Source organism: Mesoplodon densirostris, chromosome 8 (genome assembly GCF_025265405.1).
Source record: "Mesoplodon densirostris isolate mMesDen1 chromosome 8, mMesDen1 primary haplotype, whole genome shotgun sequence".
NCBI classification, from domain to species: Eukaryota; Metazoa; Chordata; class Mammalia; order Artiodactyla; family Ziphiidae; genus Mesoplodon; species Mesoplodon densirostris.
The window spans coordinates 19,705,236-19,727,420 of NC_082668.1; the positions used below are offsets into that span (position 1 = coordinate 19,705,236).

The 22,185-nt window shown below is 44.7% G+C and overlaps 1 protein-coding gene and 1 pseudogene across 4 annotated transcripts in view; both read right to left on the minus strand.

Moving 5' to 3' along the window:
• TTLL4 (tubulin tyrosine ligase like 4) overlaps positions 1 to 22,185 on the minus strand; it is a 61,472-nt gene that overhangs the window by 32,324 nt on the left and 6,963 nt on the right. For all 4 annotated transcript variants that reach the window (XM_060106018.1, XM_060106016.1, XM_060106017.1 and 1 more), the window contains exon 2: positions 676 to 2,260. In XM_060106018.1, coding sequence (XP_059962001.1) covers positions 676 to 2,162 — 1,487 coding nt within the window. In that variant the 5' untranslated portion in view covers positions 2,163 to 2,260. The remainder of the gene's footprint in view (positions 1 to 675; positions 2,261 to 22,185) is intronic.
• On the minus strand, positions 2,175 to 21,376 carry LOC132494702 (UDP-N-acetylglucosamine transferase subunit ALG14 homolog; annotated as a pseudogene).

The window sequence follows — 22,185 nt, forward strand, 5'->3', positions numbered from 1 at the left end:
GTCTTCCATCTTCTTTGACGTCCCTCATAGCATATAAAAACAAAATTCTGCATACAAAACACCATCAATCAATGTGTGGTAATAGACATCAAAGGTCCCTAGTCTTCTCTCTGGGAACTCAGAACAAGGCTTTGGTGGACCACGGTTCCAGAGAAGTAACAAGGCACAAGAGAAGAGGCCAGGTATGTGTATGCCCTAACTCTGAAACGGCTGTCATACCAGGAATGACTGAGAACCTGATTTGGTTTGGAATTAAGTAGAGAAATCACAGTTCCCAACACATGGTGTTTGGAATTCTTATTTTTCCCTGGTTATAACCTAAAGCAAGGCTTAGCAGACTCTTCCTCTAAAGGACAAGACAGTAAATATTTTCAGTTTTGCGGGCCATTCAGTCTGTCGCAACTACTCAACCCTACCGTTATAACAAAAAAGCAGCCACAGACAGTAGTAAATGAAGGAGTAAGGCTGCATTTCAATAAAACCTTATTTATAAAAGCAGGCAGAGGGTGGGATTTGGCCTGCAGAGTGTAGCTTGCTGACCTCTGCCCTAAAGTGAAAACCAAAATTCTAGGGCAGTTAGGAAACAAAATCAACCTCCAGAGACAGACGGTCAGTGTCACCAAACATGTATACATTCTACTGCTTTAAATGAACCAAAAACTTTCTCCGACTTACCCAATATCCCTAGCAGGTGAGTCCAGCTTCCTGGCTTCCTTAGGCTCCTCCCTCCCAAGCTTGCCCAGATGGATGGAAGAGAGGCGGGTGGCCACCTCGGCCACGCCAAGGGGCTGAGGGGGAGAAGGCAGAGCTGGAGTTTTGTCTTCTCCAAGAGGTGGGGAGTCAATCGCAGATCCACAGGCAGGGCTGCAGCTGAGCCCACTGGCGTGTGAGGCAAGGAGGTGAATGCTGATGTGTTTGGTACAGAAGACTGCACTGTCCAGCTCCATGGTGTCCGAGGCTCCAGGGAGGACCCTACTGTCTGCTCCAGCATTCTCCTGAGGGAGCTGCTGGCCTACCACAGCTGGTTTCCACCACCTGTTCCTGTTGAGGACATCCCACTGCAAGCTGGGGTTCATGAAATAAGACTGTTCAAAATGGTAGCCTTGCCTTGGCTTCTTCTCAAAGCCTCTTGCAGTCAGCTTCCTCACGGCCTCAGTGAACCGTACCTCCTTAGTCAGATTCTGGGAAACAGAGTCCCCATCCAGGCCATAGGGATATGGCTCTGCCCCTGTGGCTAAGTTACTCCAGTTGCAGTGGGGAGAGGCAGCCCTAGTGGTGGAAGCGTCTAAGGAACTGGGGGTAGACAGGGTGCTGTGGGAAGGGTCATCATCTAGGACAGTGCCACTGCTCTTGGGCACCTTGTGCTCAATAGGCTGGCGTGCACAGTCTCCAGTGCCCCCTGAATGATGCCAGGAGACAAGCTGGACCTTCGGTGAGGATACTGGCTTCAGGCCTTCTGTGGCCTGCAATAAAGGCACTTTAGTGCTATTTGGCCGCGTGAAGGAGTTGTTATTTAGCGTGAGCTTGTAGGAAGAGGAAGAAGAGGAGAGTGGAGATGGGGTCTTCCCTGAGATGGCAGAGGCCAGGCTCTTCCCTGAAGGATTTTCCCCAGTCGCTCCCAGTGAGAGGTATGGTTCTGTGGATGAGGATGCCATGGGGGAGACCTTGGAAGAAGTGGCCTTATTGGCAGTGAGTCTGATAGGGAGTCTCTTTTGAGGGAGAGAAAAAGGTCCTTTTTCTGACGGGCTTGAACGCAGGCAGAAAGACTCCAGCTGCTGGTATGGTCTGTGGCCGTAGTTGGAGCGGCGGTAGAGCAGGGTGCTGCTGAACAGGCCCGGGAGGGAATGCAGGTAGCAGGAGCTGCTGTGGCCTGCAATGACAGCCGTGCTCCCAGAGCTACATAAAGTGCTGGGGCAAAAGAAGTATGCGGGCTGCAGTGGGACACCCAAGAGGCCTGGGCCCAATCCTGCTGAAAGTGTCCCCACGTGCTTCTTCTCCAGCTTCCAGATTGGCTTCACCTGCTGATGAGCCTGAGCCCAGACTTTGCCCTCAGAGGGTTTCTCAGGTGGCGCAGTAGGCACTGTGCCTGAGGGCCCACTCGGCTTAAAGCTGTTTCCCCGGCGGAGGCCAATAGTGTAGCGCTCTGTGCTTGCTGAGGCCATGAGGAGCCCACATCACGGCCACACGGCCTCATGGCCCAGCTCAGGTAAGGTGCCTCGTACCTCCAGCAGTAGCAGCCGCATCCTTGAGGTCCGTCGGCCTGAAGGGCAGAGAGACAATTGGGAATGTTACAGTCCTAGAAGGACGGACACAATGCTACAGTGGTGCCCAGGCAAGGAAGAGCCCCACCTCAGCACTTCCTGGGCAACCAGTCTTGGTCATCAACTGGGGCCCTGGGAGAAGAACACAAGATCCTTAGGGTGTTTTCAGTGGACTTCCTGCTGCCCTCATGCAACCAAAGCTGGCTCCATCAAGGACTGGGACACTAAGGTGCCACCAGTGTAAGTCTGTTCACATGTTCCCACCCTCTCACTCAGAGAGCTCTTTCCTCTCTCTCCAAAGAAAACATCACCTTTCTGTCTCATCATCCACAACTTTACACAAGTGGCTTCCTTCCCTCACCTGACACGAGTGTGCCTAGGAATGAGGCAAGTCTGGGTGTGGCAGAGAAACCAGCTAATACCTTCCTCCTCATCAACCAATTCTGAATGGTCAAAGATCATTTGAGAAGCATAGTTTACATCGACTGCTCCCTCACCAATTCTCAGCTGCCCCTGATGTGGTCTGCTTTTCACGGTTACATGTGACAAGTTCAGGTAAGAGCAGAGATTTCTCCTGCTGACCTCTGGAGTGCATTCTGGAGCTGAGACAGTAATTTCGTCTCTTCAAGTGTCTTGCCAACTATATAGGCTTAAATTCCAACCAACGTGTTGGTGGAAAAGAGAAGAAACAAGATGGAACTAGACACCAACATTCTTTTTATTTAAGGTGACTTTATTTCCAGCAGCCACAATGGGACAGGCAAGGTCAGGGCGTAGAATACAGAGGCGAGAAGAGGAGAGAAACTTTCTTTATTCCAAATCCCAGCCTTCAGTTTGGGCTGATTTGGGGGAAGGAGAGCCTGTCTCTTACATTTCCTCATTGAACCTTTCCTCTAAAGCAAAACCTCTGAACCAGCCTGTAGTTCTGGGTTCCCAACAGTCAGTTTAGTAGGTCTCTTGCTTTCTAAACCAAATTCACAAAATAGTCTGCAGTTTTCACACCTGCAGGGAAAGGTGGGTCTGCTTTCACGACAGCATCCAGGGGAAAAATAATACAAGACCCTTTTATAAGAAGTCATTCATCTGGGATAATTCTGAATGAAATCCTGGCATCTTCATCAAGTGTCTTCAGAGTGGCTAGAGGGAAGGAATTAGCAGAGAATTTTTTTTGCTCAAGTTTCATTTGAGACACAGTCAATGGGGAGAGGACTTTGTGTTTTGAAAGGAGAATTCCTGTCTACAGCTACAGGAACTGTTGGTGTTGTCTACCAACAAAAAGCCTGCAGAAGCCACATGACGTCGCCCTCTTTTCCTGAAAAGGCTGACCTATGTGGATTCTTTCTCAAGGAGAGTACCAAAAAATCACTGCCAATATTCAAAATGATAGTGGGCAAAAGACAGCATAAGGGCTAAAACCAGATATGATGCCAGTAACCACAAATTAAGGTAACAGAAAATGGACGTCCACCAAGTCCAAACTATGGAAATACTGTGCGGGGGACAATTATACTCTGTGCACTTACGGTAGAGAAGCACACACAAAGGGAAGGGTCAAATCCTGCCAGTGATTTTATAAGACCACACACCTGAGTGTGTGTCATGTACACTCAACAGATTCACGTCCCAATTCACGTAGTCATCTTTCAGGAATCTACATCTTTCCCCACCGATGCAGCACAACAGAGTCACCAAAGTGATGGCAAAAAGGGCTAAGGAAACAAGATTTCAGGATGGTGCTCCCTGAATATCACCCAACTTGTGGCTCCTCACGTGCATCCTCCTATCTCAGACCTTCATGTCTCTACAAGTATCGCTCCCTAGGAGCCTTTCCTTCTCTTCCACCAGACAAAAAATAAACAGCTCAAATATCACTTTCACCAGGCAGCCTTTCTGGACTCCCCAGTTCAAACAGGATGCCTCATCTCTGTGCTCGCCACCATCACTGTCTGTATTACACTGAGCTTTAATAAGGGACTACTCATCTGACTAGGAGCAAGGAACATGTTGTCCCTCTCCTGATGTCCCCAATACAGGGTCTCACTCACAATAAGTGCTCAATATTCTGTTGAATGAATAAACTGAAAAAAACACAGTAAATAAAGGGGAAATACACTAGAACTGATGAATGCTAGTTTGGGCACCTAATAAATACCAGGTACTATGCTCATTTAAGCCTCACAAAAACCCTATGTTCAATTTGCTGATGATGAATCCAAGACTCAGTAAAGCTAAGTAACTTTTCTATAACTAAACAACCAACAAGGAGTGGCTAGATTAAAACCTGAGTTTGACTCCATGCTGCCTCTTAAATAGAAATGAAACACACACCCAGGCCCTGTTCCCTCACTTATCCCTAACCTTCAGGTACAAGACAAAAGGCAGGTTGGAAACACTCCCCCACTGTTTATACTGAGCCCCTTTGCGGGTGAAGTGCCCAAGAGCACACCACCGCATCCTCATCTGCACCGCGGGCAAGCCCGCTTTCCTTCATAGGCATGGGTACCCACTGCACACCTCGGGGCTGGGTGCAGAGAACCCTCCTCTCTGCACACACTGCTCAATGTCTGCCTCTCTGCATCCCTCCACACGAAACCTCGGTGCCAGGGACACTGGACGCAAGTGGCCCGGCTTCTAGCTGGCTTCACTTTTAATCCAAATGAGGAAGAGGAAGGCGAAGGATATACGCCCACCCTCTTCAGAAGCTGCGGGTGGCCTGCTGGGCTAGTGCCAGAGTAAAGTGGATTCTCTTCTCTGTGACTAACAGGATTCTAGATCTTGTATGTGTCTGCAATGGCCATTTCCCACAGGGCATTTGTTTTTCCTTGTCTGACTTATCTTACTTAGCATAATACCCTCTAGATCCACCCATGTTTTTGCAAATGGCAAGATTTCTCTCTTTTTATGGCCAAGTAATATTCCACTGTATATATATACCACATCTTCTGTGTCCATTCATCTATCACTGGACACTTGGATTGCTTCCATAACTCGGCTATGGGAAATAGTGCTGCAGTGAACACTGGGCCTGCTACCAGCATCTCCTTGTTGCTGCTACTTTACTCAGTGTAGGAACTCTGCCACAGCCACACCCAACTGCTTCAACAGTGCCCTTTCCTCCAGAGGTCCGCTCCAAAATCCTCCACAGCTCCTCTCTTTTATCCTCTCTCCCACATCAAACCAATCTACTCTCACCACTTCAACTATTACCTGCAGGAGAAGAGTCACCTTTCAGACCCGACTTCTCTCAAGCTCTGTGTCCTCCTCATCACCAACTGTCTTCTCCACCTTTTCCACAGGCAAGTCCAACCACTTCAGCCCAGCTTGTCAGATCAGCTCTGCACTCTTTTTTTTGGCCGCGCCTTACGGCTTACAGCATCTCAGTTCCCCAGCCAGGAACTGAACCGGGACCCCGGCAGTGAAAGTGCCAAGTCCTAACCACTGGACCTCCAGGGAATTCCCTAGCTCTGCACTCTTGACGTTCCAATTTCTTTCAGTGGAACCTTCTTTCTCTCAGTCACCTAAGAGGAAAACTTAAGTCACTTTTGATTTCTTCCTTTCTCTTAATCTCCAAAGCCAAACCAGTCACAAAACTTAAGAGATTCTTCCTTCATGGCATGCCTCCTCCTTTCATTTCAACCACCATCCCAGATCTGGACTACTGCAACAGCTTCCAGACTGAAGTTTGTGTCTCCAGGGTCTGCCCTCCCTAATTCCATTCTGCAGGCAACCTCCAGATTAACTTTGTTTAAATATTACTTGATCAGTTACCTTTCCAAAAATTTTCCGTGAGTCCTCATTTAATATCACAGTAGCCCACCAACGACCTGCATCAGAATAACCTGGGGTGCAGATTCCTGAGCCCCACTTTCAGAGAGGATTCAGTGGGCCTGGGGTGGGGCCAGGGATCTGTATTTTAAACAAGCCTTCTAGATGATTCTCATGTAAGTGAATAAATTCCAGACTTCTTAGCCTGAGTCTGGCTTCAGTCTTTTTTAAAGGCGTATTTCCATTGCCTTCCACCTCGAACTCTGTTATATGACCTGTTCTGGTCTTATACTAATCCTTTCAAACCTGTCTGCAGGCCCTTACTCCACTCAGCCTCTTCCTTCCAAATGCTTATCATATTTTATTTACCTTTTCCAGGCCCAGCTCAAGCTCCATCCCACCCATGAATATCTGTTGTGTATTTATTCCTCTAATTGGATACTTTGTAAAGGCTATCTTTTACCACTGTTCTCTTCTCATATGATGCCTCATAAGCTCCATGATGGTTTTTATAGGAAAATCTTGTGTTTCTGTAACAGATAAATGCACAGCTATTCGAGTAGAAGGAGGAAGATCACTGCCCTAGTCTGGCCTCCTCCTCAGCAATGCTACCCAAGCCTCCCCGCAAAATGTCATGAGATATTAAGGCTCCTTAGAACAAAGTTTAAAAATTAATTGACTTGAGAGTGATGAATATTTTCAATGTCAGTTATACCTCCACGAAGCTGTTAAAAAAGAAACAATTTTTTTTCCCTTAAAGGTATAAGAAAGGAAGGTGAAGAACTGCTGAGCATTCTGAAGATAAACAAAGTGGCCTCAAACGTCCTTTTCTTTCTATTTGCATGACTGGCTCAGTCCAATTCCTAGTCCCTCACCCCCCTCACCAAGTGCAGGACTGTTGCAGTAGCATCCTGCCTGACGTCCTGGATCCAGCCTCTCTCCTTCTAAAGCATCCAGTCTCAGGAATCTCAACATCCTGCTTTGCCATCTTTAGACAGCATTCAGAAGCTGTCTATCTCCTTCTGCCTTCCACTCTCTGTGGGATCATTTTGCCTCAAGTTTCCTCCTTAAGTGAGAGTGAATGACGAGCAGTCTATGCTAGAAAATCTATGACCGTTGTCTCAAACCATCAAGTCACCAGGGGCCAGGCCCAGACCAACTTGGACAAAGTGTCTATTTCTACAGAAAGCAGTTATTCATTACACACTGACTGTATCACTCTCCTACATTACAGGAGTGTATGTGGCTCTTGGGATCTGAAGTTTCCTTTTCCTCCTCCATCTAAGTGTTTCCCTCAGTCACCAGGGGAACTCAGGACATCGGAAACGGTTCAGAGTCTACAGTCATAAGATCTCTGATGAAATTACTTTAGTTGCTCAACAGTTATGTAAGAAGGTAGAACTGACTTGTCTGAAATCAAACAGAATGAGGAGGAGTATAGGAATCAGACCCATCTTCTCTTATGAGATAAATCCCAAACTATGTCTCCCTAAAGAAAGCTGGAGGAGCACAGAACTTCTTTAAAGCCCTGTTAAGAGAGGAAGGCCAATACCCCAACCCTAATGAGAAGGAAGGGTCACTACCACAAGTTGAGAAGGGCAGCTCTTGTAGAACACAATTATGTAAGAGTAGTTAGCAAACCTCAGGAAAAAATACAGCTTACAGCAGCTAGAGCTGAGGGAGGTCCATCTGCAAATTACTAAAAAGTGAAAACAGCTGAAGCCTTAACAATTAAATGACTAGCTCTCCTGAAGCCTTGACCTTCAGCAGCTTCTGAAAGAAACCTCAGGTGAGCTCTCTAAAGCAGTGGTCCTCGAAGTGTGGTCCCAGACCCTGAGGGAACCCTAAGACTCTTTCAGGGGTTCCACTAGCTGAAACTATTTTCGTAACAAAACTAAGAAGTGATTTGCCTTTTTTTTTTTTTTTTTTTTACTGTGCCAGCCTTTCCACTGATGGTGCAAGAGCAATGGTGGGTCAAACTGCTTGTTCCTGAGTGGGAGCCGAGACAATGGCACCAAGCTAGATTCTTTACCACCACACACTCCTTCACTGCACAGTGAAAGAAGAAATGCCAGCTTTACTTACGAATGTCCTTGATGATGCAATAAAAATGAAATCTCAATCCTCAAGTACATCTTTTTAATATTCTGTGCTACAAAATGAGAAGTACATATAAAATAGAAGACGATGGTTGTCTCTAAATAAAGCACTTGTTTGAATTGCAAAATTTCTCTGTGGAACATCATGTTTACTTGAAAGAATGAAGGACACATAAGTGATGGTTATTCAAACATTAATACTTGGCAGGCATTCTCTAGAAAATGAAACAGAGTAAGCCTGTCGCTTCAGGGAAAACAGCTGACAGTGTTTGTTGCCAATGATGAAATTTGAGCTTCCAAGAGAAAATTATAACTTTGGCAAAATTGTATCTGCCACTATGAGCTTGAAAGCTTCCCAATACCTAACCATCTTTCTGATGAGTGTGGTGATAATATATTGGTTTATGATACTGTAAAATAAAATGTGGCAACATTTGTAAGATCTACATAACTCAACGAACTAGTATTTTCCAAATATCTATCACACAATGTCAAAGAATCAGGCATGGGTAAAATGTCCGGTCAAAGTCAGAGACAGACCAATGGATTCTAATGAAACCAAGTATGAAAAGCTCACTAATAACATTTCAGATTCCGTTGCAGCTAACCTTCATAAAACCACCCCTTGTTAACTTCTGTGTAGTACCAAAGAAGAATACCCACTATTGTCTGAAAAGGCCATAGAAATATTCCTCCCTTTTCCAACTAATTATCTATGTGAGGCTGGATTTTCGTCATCATTCAATCACAACAACATATCAAACCAACTGAATGCAAAAACAAATATGAGAATCCAGCTGTCTTCTATTAAGTCAGACATTAATGAGATTCTCAAAAACAATGCCACTCTTCTCACTAATATTTCTGAAACAATAGCGTTTTGCATTTTTAAAAATGCTACTTATGTTTACTTGCAATGGGTTTATTATTATTTCGAAATGAATTAATAAATAAATACTTCAGGGCTTCCCTGGTGGCGCAGTGGTTAAGAGTCCGCCTGCCGATGCAGGGGACATGGGTTCGTGCCCCAGTACGGGAAAATCCCACATGCCGCAGAGCGACTAGGCCCATGAGCCACGGCCGCTGAGCCTGCGCGTCTGGAGCCTGTGCTCCACAACGGGAGAGGCCACAACAGTGAGAGGTCCGCGTACCACACACACAAAAAAAACAAAAAACTTCAATTTCTAGTATGGAGTAGATATATATCCCACATTAAAAAATACACTGAGGACCGCAAAGAGCTTTAAAAGTGCAGATAAGAGGGACTTTCCTGGTGGTCCAGTGGTAAAGAATCCTCCTTCCCAATGCAGGGGACGTGGGTTCGATCCCTGGTCGGGGAACTAAGATCCCACATGCCGTGGGGCAACTAAACCCGCGCACTACAACTACTGAGCTCCCACGCCTCAACAAGAGAGCCCACATGCTGCAAACTACAGAGCCCACACGCCCTGGAGCCCACGTGCCACAACTAGAGAAGAGAAAACCCACAGGCCACGCAGCACAATGACAGATCCCACGGGCCGCAAGTAAGACCTGAAGCAGCCAAAAAAAACAAAACAAACAAAAAAAACTGCATATAATGAGAACCTCTGGTCTAGAATAGCACTGCCTGTCCAGGATGTCCAAGAGGCTCCCAAGGACAAGGCCCTTTGTATTTCAGGGTCTAACAGAAATTAGCACTCTCAGTAGTTTTTCCAAAAATACCAGGTCTGGCTTCCCAGTTCTGCCAGAAGAGAGAATGAGAAGTTCAGGGCATTAAAGAAAAGTTTTCTCTGCATTTCACCAACAGATCAAAGCATCTGATTGCATGCTAAAATACAGGAAGCCTATGACCAGACAATTCCAAGGTCATAGAAGGAATCTAGCAGGAAAGCTACACTCAACTCCACATCATGAGGAGCAGATCCTGAAGTTAAAGGTTCATCTAAGTTTTTCAGGTGAGAGCTGGGTGAAGAATTAAAAACAGTAGAAAACAGGATTGGTTCAAGATGGCGGAGCAGAAGGACGTGCACTCACTCCCTCTTGCGAGAGCACCAGAATCACAACTAACTGCTGAACAATCATCGACAGAAAGACACTGGAACTCACCAAAAAAGATACCCCACATCCAAAGACAAAGGAGAAGCTGCAGTGAGACGGTAGGAGGGGTGCAATCACAATAAAATCAAATCCCATAACTGCTGGGTGGGTGACTCGCAAACTGGAGAACACTTATACCACAGAAGTCCACCCACTGGAGTGAAGGTTCTGAGGCCCATGTCAGTCCTCCCAACCTGGGGGTCTGGCAACGGGAGGAGGAATTCCCAGAGAATCAGACTTTGAAGGGTAGTGGGATTTGATTGCAGGACTTTGACAGGACTGGGGGAAACAGAGACTCCACTCTTGGAGGGCACACACAAAGTAGTGTGCGCATCGGGACCCAGGGGAAAGGAGCAGTGACCCCCATAGGAGACTGAACCAGACCTACCTGCTAGTGTTGGAGGGTCTTCTGCAGAGGCCGGGGATGGCTGTGGCTCACCACGGGGACAAGGACACTGGCAGCAGAAGTTCTGGGAAGGACTCCTCGGAGTGAGCACTCCCGGAGTCCACCATTAGCCCCACCAAAGAGCCTGTAGGCTCCCGTGCTGGGTCGCCTCAGGGCAAACAACCAACAGGGAGGGAACTCAGTCCCACCTATCAGCTCAGAAGCGGATTAAAGTTTTACAGAGCTCTGCCCACCAGAGCAACAGCCAGCTCTACCCACCACCAGTCCCTCCTCTTAGATAGCCTCATCCACCAGAGGGCAGACAGCAGAAGCAGGAAGAACAACAATCCTGCAGCCTGTGGAACGAAAACCACATTCACAGAAAGATAGACAAAATGAAAAGGCAGAGGACTATGTACCAGATGAAGGAACAAGATAAAACCCCAGAAAAACAACTAAATGAAGCTGAGATAGGCAACCTTCCAGAAAAAGAATTCAGAATAATGATAATGAAGATGATCCAGGACCTCAGGAAAAGAATGGAGGCTAAGATAGAGAAGATGCAAGAAATGTTTAACAAAGACCTAGAAGAATTAAAGAACAAACACCTAGGAGGGACCTTCTAGATGGTGGAGGAGTGAGATGTGGAGATCACCTTCGTCCCCACAAATACATGAAAAATAGATCTACATGAGGAACAACTCCTACAGAACACCTACTAAACGCTGGCAGAAGACCTCAGACTTCCCAAAAGGCAAGAAAATCCCCATGTACCTGGGTAGGGCAAAAGAAAAAAGAAAAAACAGAGACAAAAGAATAGGGACGGGACCTGCACCAGTGGGAGGGAGCCGTGAAGGAGGAAAGGTTACCACACACTAGGAAGCCCCTTCACTGGTGGAGACGGGGGGTGGGCGGCGGGGGGAAGCTTCGGAGCCGCGGAGGAGAGCGCAGCAACAGGGGTGCGGAGGGAAAAGCGGAGAGATTCCCGCACAGAGGATCGGTGCCGACCAGCACTCACCAGCCCGAGACGCTTGTCTGCTCACCCGCCGGGGCGGGTAGGGGCTGGGAGCTGAGGCTCGGGCTTCGGAGGTCAGACCCCAGGGAGAGGACTGGGGTTGGCTGTGTGCACACAGCCTGAAGGGGTCTAGTGCGACACGGCTAGCCAGGAGGGAGTCCGGGAAAAAGTCTGGAGCTGCCTAAGAGGCAAGAGACCATTGTTTCAGGGTGCACAAGGAGAGGGGATTCCTTCCCTGTCTGCCCACAGAAGGCAGAGCGCCGCCTAAACAAGCTCAAGAGAAGGATGCAAGCCGCGGCTATCAGCTCAGACACCAGAGATGGGCGTGAAACACTAATGCTGCTGCTGCAGCCACCAAGAATCCTGTGTGCAAGCACACATCACTATCCACACACACCCCCAACCCCCCAGGAGCCTGTGCAGCCCGCCACTGCCAGGGTCCCGTGATTCAGGGACAACTTCCCAGGAGAACATACGGCACGCCTCAGGCCACTGCAATGTCATGCTGGCCTCTGCCGCCGCGGGCTCACCCCGCATTCCAATTATAACGCATTCCAATTATAACTACCGTACCCCTCCCTCCCCCCAGCATGAGTGAGCCAGAGCCCCCTAATCAGTCGCTGCTTTAACCCCGTCCTGTCTGGGTGGGAACAGAAGCCTGAGGGCCACGTACACACAGAGGCGGGGCCAAATCCAAAGCTGAACCCCAGGAGCTGTGCGAACAAAGATGAGAAAGGGAAATTTCTCCCAGCAGCCTCAGGAGCAGTGGATTAAATCCTCACAATCAACTTGAGATACCCTGCATCTGTGGAATACCTGAATAGACAACGAATCAACCCATAATTGAGGCAGTGGACTTTGGGAGCAACTGGAGACTTGGGGTTTGCCGTCTGCCACCAATTTGTTTCTGATTTTTATGTTTACCTTAGTATAGTTTCTAGCACTTGTATCACTAGTGGATTTGTTTATTGGTTTGGTTGCTCTCTCTTTTCTTTTAAATTACTTTTTTATTGTAATAATTTAAAAAATATTTTTATTTTATTTTTATTTCTATTTATTTATTTATTTATTTATTTTTCTTTCTTTCTTTTTTTACTCCCGAGCCATGTGGCTGACAGCATCTTGGTGCTCTGGCCTGATGTCAGGCCTGAGCCTCTGAGGTGGGAGAGCCGAGTTCAGGACACTGGACCACCAGAGACCTCCAAGCCCCATGTAATATCAATCAGCGAGAGCTCTCCCAGAGATCTCCATCTCAACACTAGGACCCAGCTCCACCCAACGGACAGCGAGCTCCAGTGCTGGATGCCCCATGCCAAACAACTAGCAAGACAGGAACACAACTCCACCCATTAGCAGAGAGGCTGCCTAAAACCATACTAAGTTCACAGACACACCAAACACACCACTAGACGCAGCCCCACCCACCAGAAAGACAAGATCCAGCCCCACCCACCAGAACAGAGGCACCAGTCCGCTTCACCAGGAAGCCTACACAAGCCACTGAACCAACCTTACCCACTGGGGGCAGACACCAAAAACAATGGGAACTACAAACCTGCAGCCTGCGAAAAGGAGACCCCAAACACAGTGTATTCAGCAAAATGAGAAGACAGAGAAATATGCAGCTGATGAAGGAGCAAGGTAAAAACCCACCAGACCAGGCTTCCCTGATGGCACAGTGGTTGAGAGTCTGCCTGCTGATGCAGGGGACACGGGTTTGTGCCCCGGTCCAGGAAGATGCCACATGCACGGAGCAGCTAGGCCCGTGAGCCATGGCCGCTGAGCCTGTGTGTCCGGAGCCTGTGCTCTGCAATGGGAGAGGCCACAACAGTGAGAGGCCCGCAAACCACAAAAAAAACCCCAAAAAAACAAAAAAACCCACCAGACCAGACAAATGAAGAGGAAATAGCCAGTCTACCTGAAAAAAAATTCAGAGTAATGATAGTAAAAATGATCCAAAATCTTGAAAATAGAATGGAGAAAATACAAGAAACATTTAACAAGGGCCTAGAATAACTAAAGAGCAAACAAACAATGATGAACAACACAATAAATGAAATTTAAAATTCTCTAGAAGCAATCAATATCAGAATAACTGAGGCAGATTAGTGACAGAAGAACAGATAAGTGACCTGGAGATAAAAAGTGGAAATAACTACTGCAGAGCAGAATAAAGAAAAAAGAATGAAAAGAATTGAAGACAGCCTCAGAGACCTCTGGGCCAACATTAAATGCACCAACATTCAAATTATAGGGGTACCAGAAGAAGAGAAAAAAAAAGGCTCTGAGAAAATATTTGAAGAGATTATAGCTGAAAACTTCCTTAACATGGGAAAGGAAATATTCAATCAAGTCCAGGAAGTGCAGAGAGTCCCATACAGGATAAATCCAAGGAGAAACATGCCAAGACACATATTAATCAAACTATCAAAAATTAAATACAAAGATATTAAAAGCAGCAAGGGAAAAGCAACGAATAACATACAAGGGAATACCCATAAGGTTAACAGCTGATCTTTCAGCAGAAACTCTACAAGCTAGAAGGGAGTGGCAGGACATATTTAAAGTGATGAAGGGGAAAAAAGTACAAACTAGATTACTCTACCCAGCAAGGATCTCATTAAGATTCCATGGAGAAATTAAAACCTTTACAGACAAGCAAAAGTTAAGAGAATCCAGCACCACCAAACCAGCTTTACAACAAATGCTAAAGGAACTTCTCTAGGCAGGAAACACAAAAGAAGGGAAAGACCTACAACACAAAACAATTAAGAAAATGGTATTAGAAACATACATATTGATAATTACCTTAAATGTAAATGGATTAAATGCTCCAACCAAAAGACACAGACTGGCTGAATGGATACAAAAACAAGACCCGTATATATGCTGTCTACAAGAGACCCACTTCAGGCCTAGGGACACATACAGACTGAAAGTGAGGGGATGGAAAAAGATACTCCATGCAAATGGAAATCAAAAGAAAGCTGGAGTAGCAATTCTCTTATCAGACAAAATAGACTTTAAAATAAAGACTACTACAAGAGACAAAGGAGACTATATAATGATCAAAGGATCAATCAAAGAAGAAGACATAACAATTGTAAATATTTATGCACCCAGCATAGGAGCACCTCAAAACATAAGGCAAATGCTAACAGCCATAAAAGGGGAAATCAACAGTAACACACTCATAGTAGGGGACTTTAACACCCCACTTTCACCAATGGACAGATCATCCAAAATGAAAATAAATAAGGAAACACAAGCTTTAAATGACACAATAAACAAGATGGACTTAATTGATATTTATACAACATTGCATCCAAAAACAACAGAGTACACTTTCTTCTCAAGTGCTCATGGAACACTCTCCAGGATAGATCATATCCTGGGTCACAAATCAAGACTTGGTAAATTTAAGAAAACTGAAATCGTATCAAGTATCTCTTCCAACCACAACACTATTAGACTAGATAACAATTACAGGGAAATATCTGTAAAAAATACAAACACGTGGAAGTTAAACAATTCACTACAAAATAACCAAGAGATCACTGAAAAAATCAAAGATGAAATAAAAAAAAACCTAGAAACAAATGACAATGAAAACATGACGACCCCAAACCTATGGGATGCAGCAAAAGCAATTCTAAAAGGGAATTTTATAGCAATACAATCTTACCTCAAGAAACAAGAAACATCTCAAATAAACAACCTAACCTTACACCTAAAGCAATTAGAGAAAGAAGAACAAAAAACCCTCAAAGTTAGCAGAAGGAAAGAAATCATAAAGATCAGATCAGAAAGAAATGAAAAAGAAATGAAGGAAATAATAGCAAAGATCAGTAAAACTAAAAGCTGGTTCTTCGAGAAGATAAACAAAATTGACAAACCATTAGCCAGACTCACTAAGAAAAAAAAGGGAAAAGACTCAAATCAACAGAATTAGAAATGAAAAAGGAGAAGTAACAACTGAGTGCAGAAACACAAGAATCATGAGAGATTACTACAAGCAACTCGGTGCAAATAAAATGGACAACCTGGAAGAAATGGACAAATTCTTAGAAAAGCACAACCTTCCAAGACTGAACCAGGAAGAAACAGAAAATATGAACAGATCAATCACAAGTAATGAAATTGAGACTGTGATTAAAAATTTTCCAACAAACAAAAGCCCATGACCAGATGGCTTCACAGGCGAATGCTATCAAACATTTAGAGAAGAGCTAACACCTGTCCTCAAACTCTTCCAAAATATAGCAGAGGGAGGAGCACTCCCAAACTCATTCTACGAGGCCACCATCGCCCTGATACCAAAACCAGACAAACATGTCACAAAAAAAGAAACTACAGACCCATATCACTGATGAACATAGATGCAAAATCCTCAACAAAACACTAGCAAACAGAATCCAACAACACATTAAAAGGATCATACATCATGACCAAGTGGGATTTATCCCAGGGATGCAAGGATTCTTCAATATACGCAAATCAATCAATGTGATACACCATATTAACAAATTGAAGAAGAAAAACCATATGATCATCTCAATAGATGCAGAAAAAGCTTTTGACAAAATTCAACACCGATTTATGATAAAAACTCTCCAGAAAGTGGACATAGAGGGAACCTACCTCAACAGAGTAAAGGCCATATATGACAAACCCACAGCAAACATCATTCTCAATGGTGAAAAACTGAAAGCACTTCCTCTAAGATCAGGAACAAGACAAGGACGTCCACTCTCACCGCTATTATTCAAAATAGCTTTGGAAGTCCTATCCTTGGCAATCAGAGAGGAAAAAGAAATAAAAGAAATACAAATTGGGGCTTTCCTGGTGGCACAGTGGTTGAGAGTCCGCCTGCCAATGCAGGGGACACAGGTTCGTGCCCCGGTCTGGGAAGATCCCACATGCCACGGAGCGGCTGGGCCCATGAGCCATGGCCGCTGAGCCTGCATGTCCAGAGCCTGTGCTCCACAACGGGAGAGGCCACAACAGTGAGAGGCCCGCGTACCACAAAAAAACAAAACAAAACAAAACAAAACAAATACAAATTGAAAAAGAAGTAAAACTGCCACCACTTGCAGATGACATACTATACGTAGATAATCCTAAAGATGCCCCTAGGAAACTACTAGAGCTAATCAATGAATTTGGTAAAGTTGCAGGATACAAAATTAATGCACAGAAATCTCTTGCATTCCTATATACTAATAACAAAAGATCAGAAAGAGAAATTAAGGAAACAATCCCATTCACCACTGCAACAAAAAGAATAAAAACCTAGGAATAAACCTACCTAAGGACATAAAAGACCTGTACGCAGAAAACTATAAGACACTGATGAAAGAAATCAAAGATGACACAAACAGATGGAGAGATATACTATATCTTGGATTAGAAGAATCAATATTGTGAAAATGACTACTTCCCAAAGCAATCTACAGATTCAATGCAATCCCTATCAAATTACCAACAGCATTTTTTGCAGAACTAGAACAAAAAATCTTAAATTTGTATGGAGACACAAAAGACCCCAAATAGCCAAAGCAATATTGAGGGATAAAAACGGAGCTAGGGGGCTTCCCTGGTGGCGCATTGGTTGAGAATCTGCCTGCTAATGCAGAGGACACGGGTTCGAGCCCTGGTCTGGGAGGATCCCACATGCCGCGGAGCAACTAGGCCCGTGAGCCACAACTACTGAGCCTGCGCGTCTGGACCCTGTTCTCTGCAACAAGAGAGGCTGCGATAGTGAGAGGCCTGCGCACCGCGATGAAGAGTGGCCCCCGCTTGCCACAACTAGAGAAAGCCCTCGCACAGAAATGAAGACCCAACATAGCCAAAAATAAATTAATTAATTAATTTTAAAAAAAACAGAGCTAGAGGAATCAAACTCCTTGACTTCAGACTATACTGCAAAGCTACAGTAATCAAGACAATATGGTACTGGCACAAAAAAAAGAAATATAGATCAATAGAACAGGATAGAAAGCCCAGAGATAAACCCACGCACCTATGGTCAACTAATCTATGACAAAGGAGGCAAGGATATACAATGGAGAAAAGACAGTCTCTTCAATAAATGGTGCTGGGAAAACTGGACAGCTACATGTAAAAGAAAGAAATTAGAACACTCCGTAACACCACACACAAAAATAAACTCAAAATGGATTACAGAACTAAATGTAAGACTGGACACTATAAAATTCTAGAGGAAAACATCAGAAGAACACTCTTTGACATAAGTCACAGCAAGACCTTTTTTGATCCGCCTCCTAGAGTAATGGAAATAAAAACAAAAATAAACAAATGGGAAATAATGAAACTCAAAAGCTTTTGCACAGCAAAGGAAACCATAAACAAGACGAAAAGACAACCCTCAGAATGGGAGAAAATATTTGCAAATGAAGCAACTGACAAAGGATTAATCTCCAAAATATACAAGCAGCTCATGCAGCTCAATATCAAGAAAACAAACAACCCAATCCAAAAATGGGCAGAAGACCTAAAGAGACATTTCTCCAGAGAAGACATACAGATGGCCAACAAACACATGAAAAGATGCTCAACGTCACTAATTATTAGAGAAATGCAAATCAAAACTACAATGAGGTATCACCTCACACCGGTTAGAATGGGTACCATCAGAAAATCTACAAACAATAAATGCTGGAGAGGGTGTGGAGAAAAGGGAACCCTCTTGCACTGTTGGTGGGAATGTAAATTGATACAGCCACTATGGAGAACAGTATGGAGGTTCCTTAAAAAACTAAAAATAGAATTACCATACAACCCAGCAATCCCACTACTGGGCATATACCCAGAGGAAACCATAATTCAAAAAGACACATGCACCCCAATGTTCACTGCAGCGTTATTTACAATATCCAGGTCATGGAAGCAACCTAAATGCCCATCGACAGATGAATGGATAAAGAAGATGTGGTACATATATACGATGGAACATTACTCAGCCATGAAAAGGAATGAAATTGGGTCATTTGTAGAAACATGGATGGACCTAGAGGCTGTCATACAGAGTGAAGTAAGTCAGAAAGAGAAAAACAAGTATCGTATATTAATGCATATATGTGGAATCTATAAAAATGGTACAGATGAACCAGTTGGCAAGGGCGAAATAGAGACACAGATGTAGAGAACAAAAGTGGACAACAAGGGGGGAAAAGCAGGGTATGGGGGTGGGGCGGTGGTGGTGGGATGAACTGGGAGATTGGGATTGACATATATATACTGATATGTACAAAATGGATAACTACTGAGAACCCGCAGTATAAAAAATAAATAGAATAAAATTTTAATAAATAAGTAAAAATAGTAGAAAACAGAAAAAAAAATAAACAGTTTTTCAGCAAGGGATTTTTCATTTACATATTCATTTTTGGATTTGGTTATAAATATTCTGCCTCCCTTCTTCCATCCCTTTTCCCCTACCTACTCTCTCAAAGTTGGTGCTCCTCTGTGCTCAGCCTTCTCACTTGGCCTGGCACATAGTAAGCGCTCAATAAATGGCAATTGCGGGGCTTCCCTGGTGGTACAGTGGTTGAGAGTCCGCCTGCCGATGCAGGGGACACGGGTTCGTGCCCCGGTCCGGGAGGATCCCAGGTGCCGCGGAGCGGCTGGGCCCGTGAGCCATGGCCGCTGAGTCTGCGCATCCAGAGCCTGTGCTCCGCAGCGGGAGGGGCCACGGCACTGACAGGCCCAGTACCGCTGAATGAATGAATGAATGAATGAATAAATAAATAAATAAATAAATGGCAGTTGCAACTATTAACACATACTCTCCCAAAGCAACCTCTTTTATCCCATGGCCTCAACCATCTCCTACATTCTCAACTTTCTTTCATCACTCAGACCTACAGAACCACCTCCCAGGCCTTTCTTCCTTGATGTGCTGCAGGAGCCTCAATTCAGCATGCCCAAGCTCCTTTATCTTTCTCCTCAAAGTCCTCCTCCTAATAGTTCCTCCTGCATCACCACCCACTTAATCAGTAAAGTCAGAAAACAAGGATCATTCCAGACTGCTCTTTGTCCCACTCTCCCTACATCTACTTTGCCACCAGGTTTTGTCCACTCTACCACTGTTAATATCTCTCTAAACCCTCTCCCTCACTGCAACCACTATAAAGCCCTCATCATCTCTAGTCTGGTCTCTAGTTTTCTCATTGGCTCCCTGCCTTCAGTCTAAAATCTTACTTATTCAAACTGCACACTGACACTACAGTAGTAATCTCAAGCACAAATCTGATGTTACCTTCCTGCTAATTACCCTTCCATGGTTTTCCTGCAATATACTCTTCCAATGATTTTACTCATGTATTCCCCTAGGAATTTTTAAAACCATGTATTCCTTGGGGAGTTCCCGGCGGCCTAGTGGTTAGGATTCCAGACTTTCACTGCCATGGCCCAGGTTCACTCCCTGGTTGGGGAACTGAGATCCTGCAAGCCATGCAGTAGAGCAAAAAAAAAAAAAAAAAAAAAAAAAATCAACCCCATGTATTCCTTGCACATCTTAAAGTTGAACTCTAAAATTTTCATCACAAGTTTAAACAAGTTTATCCTTTTGTTAAGAGGAGGTAGAAAATACTAAACATTTTATAGAAAGAACTAAGGTAAGGATTAACTGTAACTGAAATAAACATTTCATGACGATTTAATAAAATGAGTTTTAACTATCTGATTAACACACATCTAAACTAAAAGAAATCTCTTTTAAAAATTTTTATGCAACTTTTATCCAATACAGCTTGAAAAATCCGTGGTCCCGAAAAACATTTTAGACAGTTTAACTGTTGTGTTCTTTTTTTAAAATATTTATTTATTCATTTCACTGCACCAGGTCTTGGATGCAGCACGCAGGAATTTCATTGCTGCATGCAGGATCTTTTAGTTGCAGCATGCAGGATCTAGTTCCCTGACCAGGGATCGAACTTGAGCCCCCTGCATTGGGAGGGCGGAGTCTTAACCACTGGACCACCAGGGAAGTCTCCAACTGTTGTGTTCTTCTGAATTCAGAATATCCCAACAAGGAACAAGTTTCACTCTAACAGCAGTGTGTATTACACATGGGAAGACAGGAAGACTTCTAGGGTTTTTTTGTTTGTTTGTTTGTTTTTTCTGGGTGGTCTCATCTGTATGACCCTATTAGGAAATTTATTCATGAATTCAATAGTTATGTCCCGAACAGAAGGGTAGAATAGTACAATGATTAGAGTATAGATGCTGCAGTCTCAGGCTTTCCGGGTTTGGATCCACTTAGTGGCCCTCAGACTTTGGGCAAGTCAATTTTTTCCCGTATGGCTCAGTTTTCTTACCAAATCTGGCTTCACTCAGTGAGTCAGGGGAAAGGAGAGCCACACAGAGTACAAGGTGGTGAGTACCGTGGACATCCAGGACTGCTGGACCTCCCGGCTTCTGGGAATGCGGTGAATATAGTATTCGGGAAACGGAGCACTGGAGTTTCTATCAGCTCGATTCACTTGAAAAGAATTTATTTTACGGGCACTCATTTCATCAGTGTCAGCAATGATATAATGTCTACGAGAGTAGGCATCGGACAAGTTCTCGAGCAGCCTCAGGATCTCAGTGGTATGCCCACTGGACCCAGCCACCACCAAGAGGCCACCAAGAGGCTGAGAGACCGCCGGGGCACAGCGGCGCGGGGACGCAGGACTACCCATAGCCGCACTGCCAGCAGCACGGCCACGGCTCCTGCCGCCGCCACGAGGATAAGGGTGCCACCCATTCAAAGACGAGACGCATGCGTGCTATCCCCCGGCGCCGGCCGCAGGAGCCCTTCTAGGTTTTTGAGGTAACTTAATCAAACACCAAAGAAGGCCCCCCTGAAATTAATATTTCCAAAATATTCCCTGTTTGCCAACCTGAGGTTTTAATACTCAGAAAAATATACTATAGTAAAATTCGAGAGCGTGAGAGATATGACACTCTCCACCCCTTTTTTGTAAGGTCAGTTTTAGAAGCGTTCATTTGTAAGCTGAGGATCTGGGAACTGATTCTTCTAAAACTATATGTGCATGTCTATCCCTTGGAAGTCTCAGGCCCCTGAATATCCTGCTTGAAAACCACTGCTCTGGAGGATCTAGTTCTAACTCTTCAGCAAAACATCCAAAGCCCTTTGTGATCTAATTTCCCTATTCCTATTTGTCCCGGGCTGGTTCCCTCCAAACACAGCTCAGGTCTATCCGACTGTTTCCAGTTCTCTTTTCAGGCCTTTACTAAAGCTACTTTAGTATCTTTACTAAAGCTACTTTGTATCTGGAATGTCCTCTCACCTCTTTATTCCCAGAAAACACTTGATAATTTTTCAATGCTCCATTCAGCCCAATCAATAAGCAGCTGGTAACTTTACGGGCACCAAGTGAGTGGTTTTTATGCAAACAATGCCTCAGTATTTATTGCAAGAAATTAAGGATGGGCTAGAACACTGTCCCAAAGGGTCTCCCAGCTACTCGTTGACTGGCTAAATCAACAGGTAATGACGTTAAGGAAGATGGGATCTGGAGTAACTGAGAGAGCATGGATAAGGAAGGAAGG